This window comes from Prionailurus bengalensis, chromosome D3 (genome assembly GCF_016509475.1).
Source record: "Prionailurus bengalensis isolate Pbe53 chromosome D3, Fcat_Pben_1.1_paternal_pri, whole genome shotgun sequence".
NCBI lineage: Eukaryota > Metazoa > Chordata > Mammalia > Carnivora > Felidae > Prionailurus > Prionailurus bengalensis.
In genome coordinates, this window is record NC_057356.1 from 57420513 (window position 1) to 57438072 (window position 17560).

Here is a 17560-nt window from a genome sequence, read left to right on the forward strand (position 1 = left end):
ACTGGGCCTGTCTGAATATCTGTCATCTAGCTTTTTTTCAACACATTATAGGTACTTACTGAACATTGGTGACCAGGTAAATGGCAGGATTCCACAATGGAGTCCTGAAAAACATGACCATGAGCCCTAAGGCTAGGGTCCTTGGTAGGAACCAGCAGGGTTTTCTGAGGACCCAGCCGTGTGTGGGAACAGACCTGAAAACTATGATAGGCCGTACACACAGGAGGGGTATCATTATTATGTCACACCAGATTCTATTCATCATCATTAAAAAAATTAACATTATTAGATTGATAGACTTGAGAAGATTCCATTGCTATAGTTGTTTTTTAATGTGTATTTATTTTTGAGAGAGAAACAGAGTGTGAGTGGGGGAGGGGCAGAGAGAAAAGGAGACACAGAATCTGAAGCAGACTCCAGGCTCTGAGCTGTCAGCACAGAGCCAGAAGTGGGGCTCAAACTCACGGATCATGAGATCATGACCTGAGCTAAATAAAGTTGGATGCTCAACCGACTGAGCCACTCAGGAGTCGCACCCATTGCTATGGTTTTTACCAAGTGTTTGACAATGACATCCCTTTATATAAGATGTGAGAATTCAGGCTGGATGACCGTCTAATTGGATGACTTCACTCCAGGAGTGTTATGAGTAGACTGCTGTCAACCTGAAAAATGTCTCTATTGGTGTTATAGTTGAAGACCATGCCCTGTTTGATTTTTTTTCTTTATCCAAATTTGAATTATTTGGAGTTGGGAGCTTAGGGGAAAAAAGCAACACTACATTAGACACCAGTATCAAAAGTTAAAAATGGAGAAGAATATAACATTTACAGAATGCCTGCTATGCTAGCCACTATACCAACCACCTTATTCACGGCATGTGCATTTAATAGTTCATCTTAGTGGTCATGTGACTGGATTTGGTTGTTTCTGTTTTTCATCTGAAACAACTGAGGGTCAGGAGTTAGATTACATGTCCTATGTAGAGGGACAGAGGGTAGAGGGTAGAGCCTAGTTTGAACACAGGTAGACTGATTGCAAGTGTGTATTCCCCCAGCCATCCCGAGAGCTTCAGGCAAAGGCATTTCAGGTTTACTCAGGATGTGCATTGGCACCTTGGGTGACGTAGGTTGGTTCATGCAAGGACATCATCGGTCCCAGGCTAAAACGCTGGATTTAGTTCAAATAGCACTCAAGCACACTGCACGGAGGCTCCAGAGAAGACACATTTGCTGCCATCATCTGGCACTGTCCGCGTCAGCAGTCAGGTGCAGCCATTCCTCAAGAGCCAGGAACCCTGCTGTAAGCTCCCAGAGGAGATCCTGGGGCTTTACTTTCTCACTCCGTTCCTTTGTGAATCATCACCTGGCCATCGGTCCATCTGAGGGGACCAGCCATGACCCCATTTCTGCACCCTAAACCCAAGATGAATCATGGCAAGAGAAGAAGGCAGGACTCATACGTGGGAAACTGTGAACAGGAGAAGGTAGCCAGACCATGCTGGGTAGCTGTGCTTTTGGCAGGTGGGCTCCAAACTCACCCAAGATGGGGCTTTGTATCGTCTTTGAAAAAGTCTGGGTCTGTGGTGACCCACCCCTTGTCCTTTGGAATGTACTCAGGATGACATTCCTTTTTGTCCAGAAGAGTATGAAGAAGCTACCTTTATTGACATTGGTGGGGAGACTCCTCTGTCCCTGGCCTAGGTTGCAGAAGACAGGCCAGGGTGATGCTGTCCTGGCATTGCCGGGTCACTCTGTTGTCTCTGGGTCATTTACCGCCACTGAGCTCTGGCAGCATGTGGCAAATTGCTGGGAACTAGCTGCAAGCAGCCTGAAGGCTGAGTTTTCCCACACAGGTGGGACGTGTCTGGGTACATACACCTGCAGTGTCATTTGTGCTGAGTGTCCCTGCTAAGTCCTCTCCTAGGAGGTGTGGCATTTGGCAAAGGTCATGTGCCTAAAAGCTCATGTCTCCCACAAATGGCAGTTAAAACATAATTTCTTTCTAGTTAAGAATTGCCTTTTTGAGGTATGAAAAGGGCAAACGAAACCATTCTTTCTCTTGATTTGTGTGAATTACAGCAAAAATCTGCTAATGTTGTGACCGTATAATGAAGACGTGTGGCAGGTAGTGTGCAAACGGTAGGGTTTTTTGTACAGTGTGTTCTGAGAGAATTTTCCTTGCTGGAGGAGTTTCTTTGTTCTTGTCCATTACCCTGCTCTTTTATGCCAAGACTAAAAATTAACTCACTGCTTGTTTAGAATTATCACGTAAGCTATCGCTAACTGGAGAAGAGGAGAAAGACCTTCAAAGGTAGAAGGACAAAGCAATTATTATGCTGCCAAAATGGAGCCAGGTCGATTTATTGCCTTCCAAGGCCAGGGAAATCAGCAACCACAGCATGGTGTAGTGGAAACAGAAGCCCTGAACCCCCTGGATTATTATTCTTGACCCTGCCATTGTGTGACCTGGTACAAGCCACTTTATCTCTAATAGGGGTTTATAAAATCTATTTATAAAATGAGGACAGTATTACCCAAGTCCATTTCCCTCCCCATGTCAGTGGGGATACCAACAAGGTCTCTGGCACTGGAGGAGAGCACGGTGGGGAACAGCACGGCGTAGTGGTTGAGGACATGGGCCCTGCGGTTAGTCTCATGACTGTGTGACCGTGGGGATGCTACTTCACCTCTCTGAACCTCAGCTTCCTAGTAACTGGGGATAATCCTATCACATCCTTGTTGGGTTGATGCAGGCAAAGCTATGATGATGTGTAGTATCTGAAACATTAAGCTAGTTCCCAGCATAGAATACAAACTCAGAAGTAGTATCTTCTACTATAATTACAGTTAGAATTTGAGGAGATACACTGAAACGGGAATCACTGGATTTTAGACCTGGAGGGGCCCAGGCGGGTGAACCGCTCTGAAATCTCCTTTCTTTAAGTTAGGGCAACCGAAGCGAGATCCTTGCCCGCAGGGCAGAGCAGGGCCAGAAAGACTGCCCCTGCCTCTTTTTTGCTTATTTCCACCTCCTTTGAAAGAAAACCAGTGCCAGCCGGGGGGCACAGGGATCTGTCACAGAGAAGGTGGGGCCAGAGGTTGGCCCTGAAGAGGGTAGTGGCTTTGCGAGGTTGAGGGGGCCGTTGCAGGGAACGCAGTAGAGCTACGAGGGTCTCGAGGAGCACAGTGCTGCCGAGTGCTCTGAGGACCAGTGTGGCTGTTGCACGTGGGGCATGTGTTCCTGGGGCTCCTGCCTTTGTCTCAGTCACTCAGGGTGCTCACCTTTGGCTCCGTTCAGGTCTGCGTCTGAAGGTCAGCTCTGATTCCTTCCCAGGTTCCTCATCTGCCAGGGGGGCTGCTAACTGCTCCCCGCCACCATACCTGTCCTCACAGGGCTGAGTGGTGGTGGGGAAGTCGGGGGCCAGCCGTGTGGGGTAGTGGTGGGGGGTGGGGAGAGCTTGGCAGTGTGAGGGTTGTGGCTCAGACAGGAGGGTGTCAGGCCAGGCAGGGCTGGAAAGGGCTGAACGTTCGCAGGTACTTAGAGCCAAATACTCCTGGCCAAAGCTGCCTAGAAATGCTGGCTTCTAGGTGCCTGCTTTAGGAAGTTGGCGTGGGGCCCGGGATCCTGGCCGCTTGGGGAGCTCCTCAGGTGGTCTGATGTTCGCTCAGGCACCTACAGCACAGTCTTGGAGAGTATGAGCACCACCTGAGGAACTTTAACAGGTTCCCTCTCTGCCCAGCTTCAGACCAATGAAATCAGAACTTGGGGGTGGGCCCAGGCAGAGGTGCTTTTAAAGCCCTCCAGGACTGCCTGGAAAGACCATTCCTGAAAATGCTGCCGGAAGTTGAGTGAGGGAGTGTGACCCCCCCCCCCCCCACCCAGCCAACGCTGAGCAGACGACAGTGCAATGGGGAAGGCTCTGTGTGCACTTGAATGCAGGTGGGGGAGCCCGTCTGCTGGGGCGTCAGCTTTGCAGTTGATGTGCTTCGGGGCCCCAAGGGGTTGGGGGGAGCTCTCATTTGACGCTTAGATGCCTAACTTCTTGACCTGTAGCTCATGAGCCTCCAGAAACTATGTGTGTGTGGGTCCACGGACCCCTGACGTTTCTGTGCAGTTTGTGCATATGCAAAGTTTTGGATGGGGGAAATCAGCAATGAAGAGCTGAGCACTGAACTTGCCAGGATGGCACCTTTTGTTCGGAAGGGCTGGTTGTCTCCCTCACGGCGACCAGGGGCAGGCAGGCTTGGTGGTCTGCAGTTTGAGCCTTGCCCACACTGAGAAGACAGCAGACCGTAACCTTCAGTGATTTGCTAAAGGAGCCTCAGGCCCCAGGCCTGCACTCTCAGCTGAAGGTAATGCCTTACGAGGAAAAGGGGGAAAACTGCTCGTTGCTTCCTATCCATGCCCTAACCGGAGTCTCTTTCAACTTGGGAGGAGTTTTGTGTATAGTTTGTTTTTTCAGGTTCAATAGGTTTTTAGATGTAGGTTCAGTATGTATTTTAGGTGATTTCTGTATTCTAGACCTAGAAACAAAGGAGACACAGGTAAAGATGTGATTGGATAAGGTTTTTAACCCCCACATCACACCGCAGGACAGGAAGATTACATATTCCTTCAAACTTGACATTTTTGGGATACAAAGAATTCTTTGAGAATCTATTGAAAGGCTGTGAAACTTCTCCCCACGCAAAACCTTGTCCACCAGTCCTAGGCCAGTGCTAGGCTGCCTATCAGTAACCTGGAGGAAACCTGCTTAGAAATGCTGACTTCTAGGCAACTGGGCGGCTCAGTCGGGTACGCATCTGACTCTTGATTTCGGCTCAGGTCACGATCTCACGGTTCGTGAGTTTGAGCCCTGCTTTGGACTCTCTGCTGACAGTGTAGATAGAGCCTGATTGGGATTCTCCCTTTCTCTGCCCCCCCGCCCCCACACCTTTCTCTCAAGATAAATAAGCTTAACTATATATATATATATATATATATATATATATATGTATATATATATATATATTTTTTTTTAAATGTTGTCTTCTAGGCACCTACTGCAGGAGGCTTGGTGTGGGGCCTGGGATTCTGGCCTCTTCAAGAGCTCCTCAGGGGGTCTGATGTTTGGTCAGAAGCCTATAGCATAGGCTCTCCGTCTTGGAGAATACGGCCACCACCTAAGCAACTTGAACAGTTTTTCTTCCCGCCCAGCTTCAGACCAATAAAATAGGAACTTTGGTGGTTGGCCCGGGCAGTGGTGCTTTTTAAAGCCCTTCAGGGCTGTGTGAAGGAGACAGTTCTATAGGAAATCGGACAGGAGAGAATGAACTCCTATGCTGAGTGGACTGTGGGAGTAGAAAGGCTCTAAGTAGTTTCAAATGTCAGATTGCATCCCTGGACAAAGATGGCATCAGGTGGTCCTGGGTGAGCTGAGGTGGGCTCTGGGCTTTAAGGTGTGGGTGGGCGTCAGAAGAGACCTGAATTACAAAGAAGGAACCCTCCCAGAAGTCAATCAGGTACCAGGGAAAGTGGCCGCTGTGACCTAGTGTACCTGAACCTGATAGCTGAGGAAGGCGGGGTTGGGGGGTGGTTTGGGGTATGTGGTGGGAAGGGGGGGGTGCTGTGAATCTAGAGCTCTGGTACTAGTTGACGGATTACAGCAAAACATGAGTAAAATGGGCTACATGACATTAATAGCTGGGTAACAGTGACTTGAGAAAAGTGGCAAGGTTCTGGGGTGGGAGCCATCTGGGGAGAGGGAGAGGGCTCCTGCAAATGAGGTTGTGTCGAGCCATACTCGAGGTATGAGGTGGCCAGGTGAGACACATTGGCCTGGGACCCAGGTGAGAAGCATCAAGGGCCAGGGAGGCTGGGGTGATCCCTTGGAGGAAGGGAGTTGTAAACCTAAAACTTCTCTTTAAAAACGAGGTCCAATTAAAATGAGGGTAATTAGGGCCATTTGAAGGATGATGTGTTGATGACAAGACGCTCATAGGAGCCCGGACTTATTTTATCCTTCTACTTTGCCTTCTTTAGGATGTGACTTCCATCTTTCCTATTTGATCACCCTTCAAATATGGCTGCTCGTCTTCTAGCATCATTAAGGCAAGAAAGCATGTAGTGGTTAGGGTAGATCTCGAACCAAAATAGGAAGGTTTAAAGATAAGTTTGGGGGTACTTGGGTGGCTCAGTGGGTTGAGTGTCCGACTTGGTTTTGGCTCGGGTCAGGATCCCAGGGTTGTGGTGTGGAGCCCCGCCTGGGGCTCCATGTGGAGTATGGAGATTGCTTAAAGTTCTGTCTCTCTCCCTCTGCCCTTCTCCTGGGCTCCTACTCTGTCTTAAAAAAAAAAAAATAAATGGAAAAAAAGTAAGATGAATTTGTTTCTTGTTTAAGAGTTCAAACAGACAGTCATCCTTAGGTCTGGTAGAACAGCTGTCACGTCCTCAAAATCCTTCCATCTGTGTGTCCAGAGTGGTTTCTTCAGCTTTTACCTTCTCCTCTGCCTCCCGGCCCCTGGGAAGAAGGGAAAGGACAGCGGGATGTGTGTCCATTCCTTGTACACATAACTTTGCTGTGAAGTGAGAGGAGTTCTCTTTACCTGTCTTGAGGCGGGATGTACCTTTTACCTTGGCATATCCTGTGCTCTCCAGCACAAAGTAGACACCTTTGAACATGGGTGGACCAAGGGAATGAAGGAACATCAATCTGGGAGGCAGATGTAGGGAGGTGATAGTTCAGGCTTTGGGGTCAGACTTGATGGGAGGAGCCTGAGCTCTTTGACTTTCTAGCTGTGTGACCTCAGCAAGGTTGCTTAACCTTTCTGGGCCTTAAGTTCCTCACTGTAAAAATGGCCATGTAACCTACTTCGTAGTAATCTTGTGAAGACCAAATCTGCATAAAGAGAGGCCTGGTACCCAGGTGAGAAGCGTTAAGGACCAGAGAGGCTGGGGTGATCCTTTGGAGGAAGGGAGTTGTGAACTTAAAACTTGTCTTTAAAAATGAAGTCTAACTAAAAAGAGGGTAGTTACAGGCCTGGCACATAATAAGCTTTCCATAAATGTTAACAATTTAGGATTATTGTCTGAACCCAGGCTGACCTAGTATCCTATTGGGAGCAGAGGAAAAGTATATCTGTGATTTAATTTCCTCAGTTTTAAGCTGTGAAACAGGAGATGCGGGCATATTTACTGGAAAAAGTGGGGATAAAATAATTAGATAGCTTTTATTTCTCTAAAGCCGAAAAGAATTAGCCAAAAGATTGTAGAGTCAGTGAAAGTGAGATGGTCACATATTAAATAAAAATCTCTTTCTCTATTATGTCCAGTAAGAAAGCTGTGGAGGGAGGGAAGTAATCAGATTTAAAGGGTCCTTATGATTGGTGTCCTCCATGCATTGACCTTTGATACATTAAAAAAAATTTTTTTTTTGACATTTATTTTCAAGAGACCCAGTGTGAGTGGGGGAGGCACAGAGAGAGAGGGAGACACAGAATCTGAAGCAGGCTCCAGGCTCTGAGCTGTCAGTGCAGAGCCCCATGCTGGGCTCGAACTCACTAACCGTGAGATCGTGACCTGAGCTGAAGTCGGACGCTTAACCGACTGAGCCACCCAGGTGCCCCAATCTTTGATACATCTCTAAATAAAACCTGAAACTTGCTGTAATTCTTGAATTCTTCGAATAAACCTGATTTGGTTAGCCAATATTTTCTTCATTTGCATCATAATTTTTTAAAACCTCTCTTCCCCCATTTATTATTTTTTAAATGCTTATTTTGAGAACCCCAAGCAGGCTCCATTCCGTCAGCGCAGAGCCTGACGCGGGGCTTGATATTGCAAACCGTGAGATGATGAGCTGAGCTGAGATCAAGAGTCGGATGCTTCACTGACTGAATCACCCAGGTGTCCCTGCATTGTAATTTTTTAATGCGTGTGCTTTTTTGTTAGGTTCTTAGCCTTGAGGTTAAGCCAGTCTCTAAGAATGCCTCTCTTGACCCTTTGTAAGCCCTGGGGAAGGTTACCTAGTGAGGTTACCCTGCAGCAAAGGGCAGGATGGTGCAGGTGACTCTGGAGTCGTCCTGCTTTCAGCCTGGGTCTGTTCCACCAGCCATGTGACCTGATGCGGTTGATCCCCTTTCTCTAAGCTTTACTTTCTTTTTTTTTTTTTTCCTGAAATTTATTGACAAATTGGTTTCCATACAACACCCAGTGCTCATCCCAAAAGGTGCCCTCCTCAATACCCATCACCCACCCTCTCCTCCCTCCCACCCCCCATCAACCCTCAGTTTGTTCTCAGTTTTTAACAGTCTCTTATGCTTTGGCTCTCTCCCATTCTAACCTCTTTTTTTTTTTTTTCCTTCCCCTCCCCCATGGGTTCCTGTTAAGTTTCTCAGGATCCACATAAGAGTGAAACCATATGGTATCTGTCTTTCCCTGTATGGCTTATTTCACTTAGCATCACACTCTCCAGTTCCATCCACGTTGCTACAAAGGGCCATATTTCATTCTTTCTCATTGCCACGTAGTACTCCATTGGGTATATAAACCACAATTTCTTTATCCATTCATCAGTTGATGGACATTTAGGCTTTTTCCATAATTTGGCTATTGTTGAGAGTGCTGCTATGAACATTGGGGTACAAGTGGCCCTATGCATCAGTGCTCCTGTATCCCTTGGATAAATTCCTAGCAGTGCTATTGCTGGGTCATAGGGTAGGTCTATTTTTAATTTTCTGAGGAACCTCCACACTGCTTTCCAGAGCGGCTGCACCAATTTGCATTCCCACCAACAGTGCAAGAGGGTTCCCGTTTCTCCACATCCTCTCCAGCATCTATAGTCTCCTGATTTGTTCATTTTGGCCACTCTGACTGGCGTGAGGTGATACCTGAGTGTGGTTTTGATTTGTATTTCCCTGATAAGGAGCGACGCTGAACATCTTTTCATGTGCCTGTTGGCCATCCGGATGTCTTCTTTAGAGAAGTGTCTATTCATGTTTTCTGCCCATTTCTTCACTGGGTTATTTGTTTTTTGGGTGTGGAGTTTGGTGAGCTCTTTATAGATTTTGGATACTAGCCCTTTGTCCGATATGTCATTTGCGAATATCTTTTCCCATTCCGTTGGTTGCCTTTTAGTTTTGTTGGTTGTTTCCTTTGCTGTGCAGAAGCTTTTTATCTTCATAAGGTCCCAGTAATTCACTTTTGCTTTTAATTCCCTTGCCTTTGGGGATGTGTCGAGTAAGAGATTGCTACGGCTGAGGTCAGAGAGGTCTTTTCCTGCTTTCTCCTCTAAGGTTTTGATGGTTTCCTGTCTCACATTTAGGTCCTTTATCCATTTTGAGTTTATTTTTGTGAATGGTGTGAGAAAGTGGTCTAGTTTCAACCTTCTGCATGCTGCTGTCCAGTTGTCCCAGCACCATTTGTTAAAGAGGCTGTCTTTTTTCCATTGGATGTTCTTTCCTGCTTTGTCAAAGATGAGTTGGCTATACGTTTGTGGGTCTAGTTCTGGGGTTTCTATTCTATTCCATTGGTCTATGTGTCTGTTTTGGTGCCAATACCATGCTGTCTTGATGATGACAGCTTTGTAGTAGAGGCTAAAGTCTGGGATTGTGATGCCTCCTGCTTTGGTCTTCTTCTTCAAAATTCCTTTGGCTATTCAGGGCCTTTTGTGGTTCCATATGAATTTTAGGATTGCTTGTTCTAGTTTCGAGAAGAATGCTGGTGCAATTTTGATTGGGATTGCATTGAATGTGTAGATAGCTTTGGGTAGTATTGACATTTTGACAATATTTATTTTTCCAATCCATGAGCAGGGAATGTCTTTCCATTTCTTTAAATCTTCTTCAATTTCCTTCATAAGCTTTCTATAGTTTTCAGCATACAGATCCTTTACATCTTTGGTTAGATTTATTCCTAGGTATTTTATGCTTCTTGGTGCAATTGTGAATGGGATCAGTTTCTTTATTTGTCTTTCTGTTGCTTCATTGTTAGTGTATAAGAATGCAACTGATTTCTGTACATTGATTTTGTATCCTGCAACTTTGCTGAATTCCTGTATCAGTTCTAGCAGACTTTTGGTGGAGTCTATCGGATTTTCCGTGTATAATATCATGTCATCTGCAAAAAGCGAAAGCTTGACTTCATCTTTGCCAATTTTGATGCCTTTGATTTCCTTTTGTTGTCTGATTGCTGATGCTAGAACTTCCAGCACTATGTTAAACAGCAGCGGTGAGAGTGGGCATCCTTGTCGTGTTCCTGATCTCAGGGAAAAAGCTCTCAGTTTTTCCCCGTTGAGGATGATGTTAGCTGTGGGCTTTTCATAAATGGCTTTTATGATCTTTAAGTATGTTCCTTCTATCCCGACTTTCTCAAGGGTTTTTATTAAGAAAGGGTGCGGGATTTTGTCGAAGGCCTTTTCTGCATCGATTGACAGGATCATGTGGTTCTTCTCTTTTTTTTTGTTAATGTGATGTATCACGTTGATTGATTTGCGAATGTTGAACCAGCCCTGCATCCCAGGAATGAATCCCACTTGATCATGGTGAATAATTCTTTTTATATGCCGTTGAATTCGATTTGCTAGTATCTTATTGAGAATTTTTGCATCCATATTCATCAGGGATATTGGCCTGTAGTTCTCTTTTTTTACTGGGTCTCTGTCTGGTTTAGGAATCAAAGTAATACTGGCTTCATAGAATGAGTCTGGCAGTTTTCCTTCCCTTTCTATTTCTTGGAATAGCTTGAGAAGGATAGGTATTATCTCTGCTTTAAACGTCTGGTAGAACTCCCCTGGGAAGCCATCAGGTCCTTGACTCTTATTTGTTGGGAGATTTTTTAAAAAAAATTTTTTTTTTCAACGTTTATTTAGTTTTGGGACAGAGAGAGACAGAGCATGAACGGGGGAGGGGCAGAGAGAGAGGGAGACACAGAATCGGAAACAGGCTCCAGGCTCTGAGCCATCAGCCCAGAGCCTGACGCGGGGCTCGAACTCACGGACCACGAGATCGTGACCTGGCTGAAGTCGGACGCTTAACCGACTGCGCCACCCAGGCGCCCCTTTTTTTTTTTTTTTTTAATTTTTTTTTCAACGTTTATTTAGTTTTGGGACAGAGAGAGACAGAGCATGAACGGGGGAGGGGCAGAGAGAGAGGGAGACACAGAATCGGAAACAGGCTCCAGGCTCTGAGCCATCAGCCCAGAGCCTGACGCGTTGTTGGGAGATTTTTGATAACCGATTCAATTTCTTCGCTGGTTATGGGTCGGTTCAAACTTTCTATTTCCTCCTGATTGAGTTTTGGAAGAGTGTGGGTGTTCAGGAATTTGTCCATTTCTTCCAGGTTGTCCAATTTGTTGGCATATAAGTTTTCATAGTATTCCCTGATAATTGTTTGTATCTCTGAGGGATTGGTTGTAATCATTCCATTTTCATTCATGATTTTATCTATTTGGGTCATCTCCCTTTTCTTTTTGAGAAGCCTGCCTAGAGGTTTGTCAATTTTGTTTATTTTTTCAAAAAACCAACTCTTGGTTTCGTTGATCTGCTCTACAGTTTTTTTAGTTTCTATATTGTTTATTTCTGCTCTGATCTTTATTATTTCTCTTCTTCTGCTGGGCTTAGGCTGCCTTTGCTGTTCTGCTTCTAGTTCCTTTAGGTGTGCTGTTAGATTTTGTATTTGGGATTTTTCTTGTTTCTTGAGATAGGCCTGGATTGCAATGTATTTTCCTCTCAGGACTGCCTTTGCTGTGTCCCAAAGCGTTTGGATTGTTGTATTTTCATTTTCGTTTGTTTCCATATATTTTTTAATTTCTTCTCTAATTGCCTGGTTGACCCACTCATTCGTTAGTAGGGTGTTCTTTAACCTCCATGCTTTTGGAGGTTTTCCAGACTTTTTTCTGTGGTTGATTTCAAGCTTCATAGCATTGTGGTCTGAAAGTAAGCATGGTATAATTTCAATTCTTGTAAACTTATGAAGGGCTGTTTTGTGACCCAGTATATGATCTATCGTGGAGAATGTTCCATGTGCACTGGAGAAGAAAGTATATTCTGTTGCTTTGGGATGCAGAGTTCTAAATAGATCTGTCAAGTCCATCTGATCCAATGTCTCATTCAGGGCCCTTGTTTCTTTATTGACCGTGTGTCTAGATGATCTATCCATTTCTGTAAGTGGGGTGTTAAGGTCCCCTGCAATTACCACATTCTTATCAATAAGGTTGCTTATGTTTATGAGTAATTGTTTTATATATTTGGGGGCTCCGGTATTCGGCACATAGACATTTATAATTGTTAGCTCTTCCTGATGGATAGACCCTGTAACTATTATATAATGTCCTTCTTCATCTCTTGTTACAGCCTTTAATTTAAAGTCTAGTTTGTCTGATATAAGTATGGCTACTCCAGCTTTCTTTTGGCTTCCAGTCGCATGATAAATAGTTCTCCATCCCCTCACTCTCAATCTAAAGGTGTCCTCAGGTCTAAAATGAGTCTCTTGTAGACAGCAAATAGATGGGTCTTGTTTTTTTATCCATTCTGATACCCTATGTCTTTTGGTTGGCGCATTTAATCCATTTACATTCAGTGTTATTATAGAAAGATACGGGTTTAGAGTCATTGTGATGTCTGTATGTTTTATGCTTATAGTGATGTCTCTGGGACTTTGTCTCACAGGGTCCCCCTTAAGATCTCTTGTAGGGCTGGTTTAGTGGTGACAAATTCCTTCAGTTTTTGTTTGTTTGGGAAGACCTTTATCTCTCCTTCTATTCTAAATGACAGACTTGCTGGATAAAGGATTCTTGGCTGCATATTTTTTCTGTCTAGCACCCTGAAAATCTCGTGCCAATTCTTTCTGGCCTGCCAAGTTTCAAAAGAGCGATCAGTCACGAGTCTTATAGGTCTCCCTTTATATGTGAGGGCACGTTTACCCCTTGCTGCTTTCAGAATTTTCTCTTTATCCTTGTATTTTGCCAGTTTCACTATGATATGTCGTGCAGAAGATCGATTCAAGTTACGTCTGAAGGGAGTTCTCTGTGCCTCTTGGATTTCAATGCCTTTTTCCTTCCCCAGTTCAGGGAAGTTCTCAGCTATGATTTCTTCAAGTACCCCTTCAGCACCTTTCCCTCTCTCTTCCTCCTCTGGGATACCAATTATGCGTATATTATTTCTTTTTAGTGTATCACTTAATTCTCTAATTTTCCCCTCATACTCCTGGATTTTTTTATCTCTCTTTTTCTCAGCTTCCTCTTTTTCCATAACTTTATCTTCTAGTTCACCTATTCTCTCCTCTGCCTCTTCAAGCCGAGCTGTGGTGGTTTCCATTTTGTTATGCATTTCGTTTAAAGCGTTTTTCAGCTCCTCGTGACTGTTCCTTAGTCCCTTGATCTCTGTAGCAAGAGATTCTCTGCTGTCCTGTATACTGTTTTCAAGCCCAGCGATTAATTTTATGACTATTATTCTAAATTCACTTTGTTATATTATTTAAATCCTTTTTGATCAGCTCATTAGCTGTTGTTATTTCCTGGAGATTCTTCTGAGGGGAGTTCTTCCGCTTGGTCATTTTGGATAGTCCCTGGCATGGTGAGGACCTGCAGGGCACTTCCCCTGTGCTGTGGTGTATAACTGGAGTTGGTGGGCGGGGCCGCAGTCAGACCTGATGTCTGCCCCCAGCCCACCGCTGGGGCCACAGTCAGACTGGTGTGTGCCTTCTCTTCCCCTCTCCTAGGGGTGGGATTCACTGTGGGGTGGTGTGGCTCGTCTGGGCTACTTGCACCCTGCCAGGCTTGTGATGCTGGGGATCTGGCGTATTAGCTGGGGTGGGTAGGCAAGGTGTACGGGGGCAGGAGGGGCAGGCTTAGATCGCTTCTCCTTAGGTGATCCACTTCAGGAGGGGCCCTGTGGCAGCGGGAGGGAGTCAGATCCGCTGCCGGAGGTTTGGCTCCGCCGAAGCGCAGAGTTGGGTGTTTGCGTGGAGCGAGCAAGTTCCCTGGCAGGAACCGGTTCCCTTTGGGATTTCGGCTGGGGGATGGGCGGGGGGGATGGCGCTGGCGAGCGCCTTTGTTCCCCACCAAACTGAGCTCTGTTGTCAGGGGGCTCAGCAGCTCTCCCTCCCTTTGTCCTCCAGCCTTCCTGCTTTCCGAGCAGAGCTGTTAACTTATGACCTCCCAGACGCTAAGTCGCGCTTGCTGTCGGAACACAGTCCGCCCGGCCCCTCCGCTTTTGCAAGCCAGACTCGGGGGCTCTGCTTGGCCGGGGAGCCGCCCCTCCGCCCCGGCTCCCTCCCGCCAGTCCGTGGAGTGCGCACCGCCTCGCCGCCCTTCCTACCCTCTTCCGTGGGCCTCTCGTCTGCGTTTGGCTCCGGCGACTCCGTTCTGCTAATCCTCTGGCGGTTTTCTGGGTTATTTAGGCAGGTGTAGATGGAATCTAAGTGATCAGCAGGACATGCGGTGAGCCCAGCGTCCTCCTAAGCCGCCATCTTGCCCAGCTTTACTTTCTTCATCTGCAGAGTGGGCATAGCCATGACACCCACATCAAAGGTGGGAGAAATGGGGGGTGGGGTGGGAGGTGAAGGACACCTTCTGTGGACCTGCCTGCATGATCACCACTTCCCTCTGCCTAGGCTAGTCCTCTTCTGTGCTAGGAATTCCTGGGATTTGGAGCCTCCTTTGTCTCAGGGGACTGCTGCTGCCCGTGGCCCCCAATTCCACACAGGTTTCTTTCACTGAGGATTTTGTGTATGGGGGTAGGCGGGGAAGGAGGTAGAATGTTGAAGCAGAGGAACTGTAAGTGCTAAACTATGAAACAGGCCTTTTTTCTGTGGTCATTTTTAAGATTTAGTGGGGGGCACTGTGGAGGGGACAGGGAGAACCCCAAGCAGGCTCTGCACTGTCAGTGCAGAGCCCGATGTGGGGCTTGAACTCCTGAACCACAGGGTCATGGCCTGAGTGGTGAGGTCATGATCTGAGTGGCAACCATGAGTCAGACACTTAACTGACTGAGCCGCCCAGACACCCCTGTTCTGTGGCCTTATAAATTCCCTTAGGGTTTAGCATAACCAAGCCGATTGCTTGCTTTCTCAATGTACAAGCACAGAAAAGAGGACCCCTCCAGTATGGTGTGCCTGCCATCGCTTCCTCAGGAAGACCGTCCTTGTTTGCGTGCAGGTGCCTGGAATCCCAGAGCAACCATACCGCATGCCTACTGTGGGACCGGAGAGATCTGTGGGAAAACAAGCACTTCCTCAACATTGGATTTTTGTCATTGTTTAAAGATAAAAGCAGGGCTATCAATTGGCCCTTCTGAACTTTTCCAGAACCTGAGGTTTTCTGAAATATTTTACCCGGCCATTCCCTACTTTCCCTCCACATCTGGGCGTCTAAAGCATGTACTTTGTCTCCATGCTTTATTTATTGACTCATAACTCCTGATAACATGAGTTAGAGAAAATCTTCCAGATCTGTGGACTTAGGGTTGGCTATTACTCATAATTAGGGTCTGGCCTTCACTCTTTGATTCTCTGGTCATTGTTCCAAGCATGGCTTCTGCCCATCTCTGGGTGAAACTACACACTTGGTGGTTGCTCCCTACCCCACCGTCCCGGAACCCCTTTCCTGTTGCCTTTTCCCAGAACACACTGAAGTCTTCTCCCTCATTCTGTTCCATGTGCTTAGGACTTTCTAGTATGATCACAAGAACTGAGGGAGTGTCAACATCTAGATGGTCAAGAGGAAAAGGGTGTGTGTGTGTGTGCGTGTGTGTGTGTGTGTGTGTGTGTAGAAAGTCTTGAAGTCTGGGTTGATAGGAATCCAACCTTGTGAAGATGGGTCAAGTGTTGTGTATTTGTTACAAGCTCCTTGAGCCCAGTGCCTTGCACATGGCAAATGTGAAAGCATCAGATGAACACAAAGTAGAAAGGAGGGATCTGAAGGGACCATAAATGTAGGTCTTGTGCTTACGAGCAGCTGCTGGGGTGGAGGCTACTGCCTTCTCTTGCAGGACTATGCAAGGGGTTTTCCTTTCTCCTTTGAAAGAAACCATTTTAAAAACCGTACTTCTTTGTCCTCTTACCTGGTCTCGAGAATAAAATATACTGTTTCAGTGATTGTGAATTTATAACCACGATATTAACCATGTGCCTTGGTCAGATTGGTTCCCTTCCTTCCAACACAGCCACAAGTGCAGGAAGCAGGAAAGCACTGTCAGACTGTGCTGTAGGGGAAGCCCTGATGGGGATAAAGGAGCTGCCAGAAGAGGGATGGCAGGGGGTTCAGCAGCTTCGAGAGCCAGCAGGTTATCTGCTACTGTGCTGGTTGGCTGGCTCCATTTTATCTTTGTCCACCGGCTCCCCACTTTGTCCAAATCTCAAAGCCTTTGCTACCCTTAGGTAGACAGGTCTGCTCTTTTCTCCCATATATCCGCTTAACTGCTATGTGGTTTAGTCCTCAGCTCAGGGTGGGAGGACCCCCCCACTCCCACCCCCCACCCCCCGACCCCGGGAGCAGAGTTGGGGCACAGGGCCATCCTGGTTGCTTCCCTGAAGTGAGAAAGAGGAGGAGGTGAGACAAAGCATGGTGTAAATTGGCATTCCTGAGAATAAATAGCCTGTAAGCTACTGGGTAGACTCCCGCCTTCCTGTGAGCGAAGAGTAAAAGCTGTAACAGTATTGCCCTGATGGACAGCAAGCCAGCTCTTTGTGGTGACTCCACTGTGTATGTCCTTCTTCTATATCCAAAAATGTAATCGTGGTCAGGGGAATGATCAAGCAGGTTTGTGTTGTCCTATTCCAGGGATTTCACTTGGGCACAGATCTTAAAATTGTCCCAGCATGGGTATGTGCAGACTCTGTGGACGGGATGAGTTGACCAGGTTTGGTAATAAAAGCTGGGTGCCCATCCAACAGAATCAAACCGGATTGTTTTATTTTCTGGAAAGCCCTGTGACATGTTATTTCTGGATAAATTCTTGTTCTGTACAGGTCCCTACTGATCTAGAATCTCTTTGAGGTGGGTGTGCCAGAACCTTAAAGCTGATTGATAGCATGTATGTGTCTTTTTGGTGACTGCTCTGATACCCATGTATATTTTGTCTCCTGTCTCCATTAGGCGTGGCAAAAAGCACAGCATCGTCCTGAGGACACAGCTGTCCGTGAGGGTCCATGCCTGCATTGGTGAGTGACAGGTGCAGAAGGGGAACTTGCCATCGGTCCTCGAGTGATTAAATGTGTCATAAGAAATGTCATCTAAATGTTAATCCCAATAAAATACTTGGGAGTATGCTATTCATTGGGGTTAGTCCTTACCACAGGTGATTAGTTTAGTGAAGTCATTTTTGGCAATAGTTTTTGAAGCCCTGTTTCATTGCAACTTCCTTTGCTTTTTGGTTAGTCAGCAGAGCTTGAGGTAAGACAGATTGTTGATGAGATTCTTGATGGGGTTGTGTTAGTGTGAACCTCCAGCCAATTGAAGTGATATTCACATGCCTTCTGGTGGCTCCAAGAAGCTTGCTGTGAAGAAGTGGGGGCTGAGCCTCCAGGCTATGCTCAGGTGACAGGGAAATCTCAGGTCAGTGTAGGATGGGGCGTCTGTAGAT

At 46.4% G+C, this 17560-nt stretch overlaps 1 protein-coding gene across 15 annotated transcripts in view; it reads left to right on the plus strand.

Annotated features, from left to right (window-relative positions):
* Window positions 1-17560, plus strand: part of FHOD3 (formin homology 2 domain containing 3) — a 476592-nt gene that overhangs the window by 60877 nt on the left and 398155 nt on the right. For all 15 annotated transcript variants that reach the window (XM_043558633.1, XM_043558622.1, XM_043558632.1 and 12 more), the window contains exon 3: window positions 17074-17138. In XM_043558633.1, the coding sequence (XP_043414568.1) occupies window positions 17074-17138 (65 nt within the window). The remainder of the gene's footprint in view (window positions 1-17073; window positions 17139-17560) is intronic.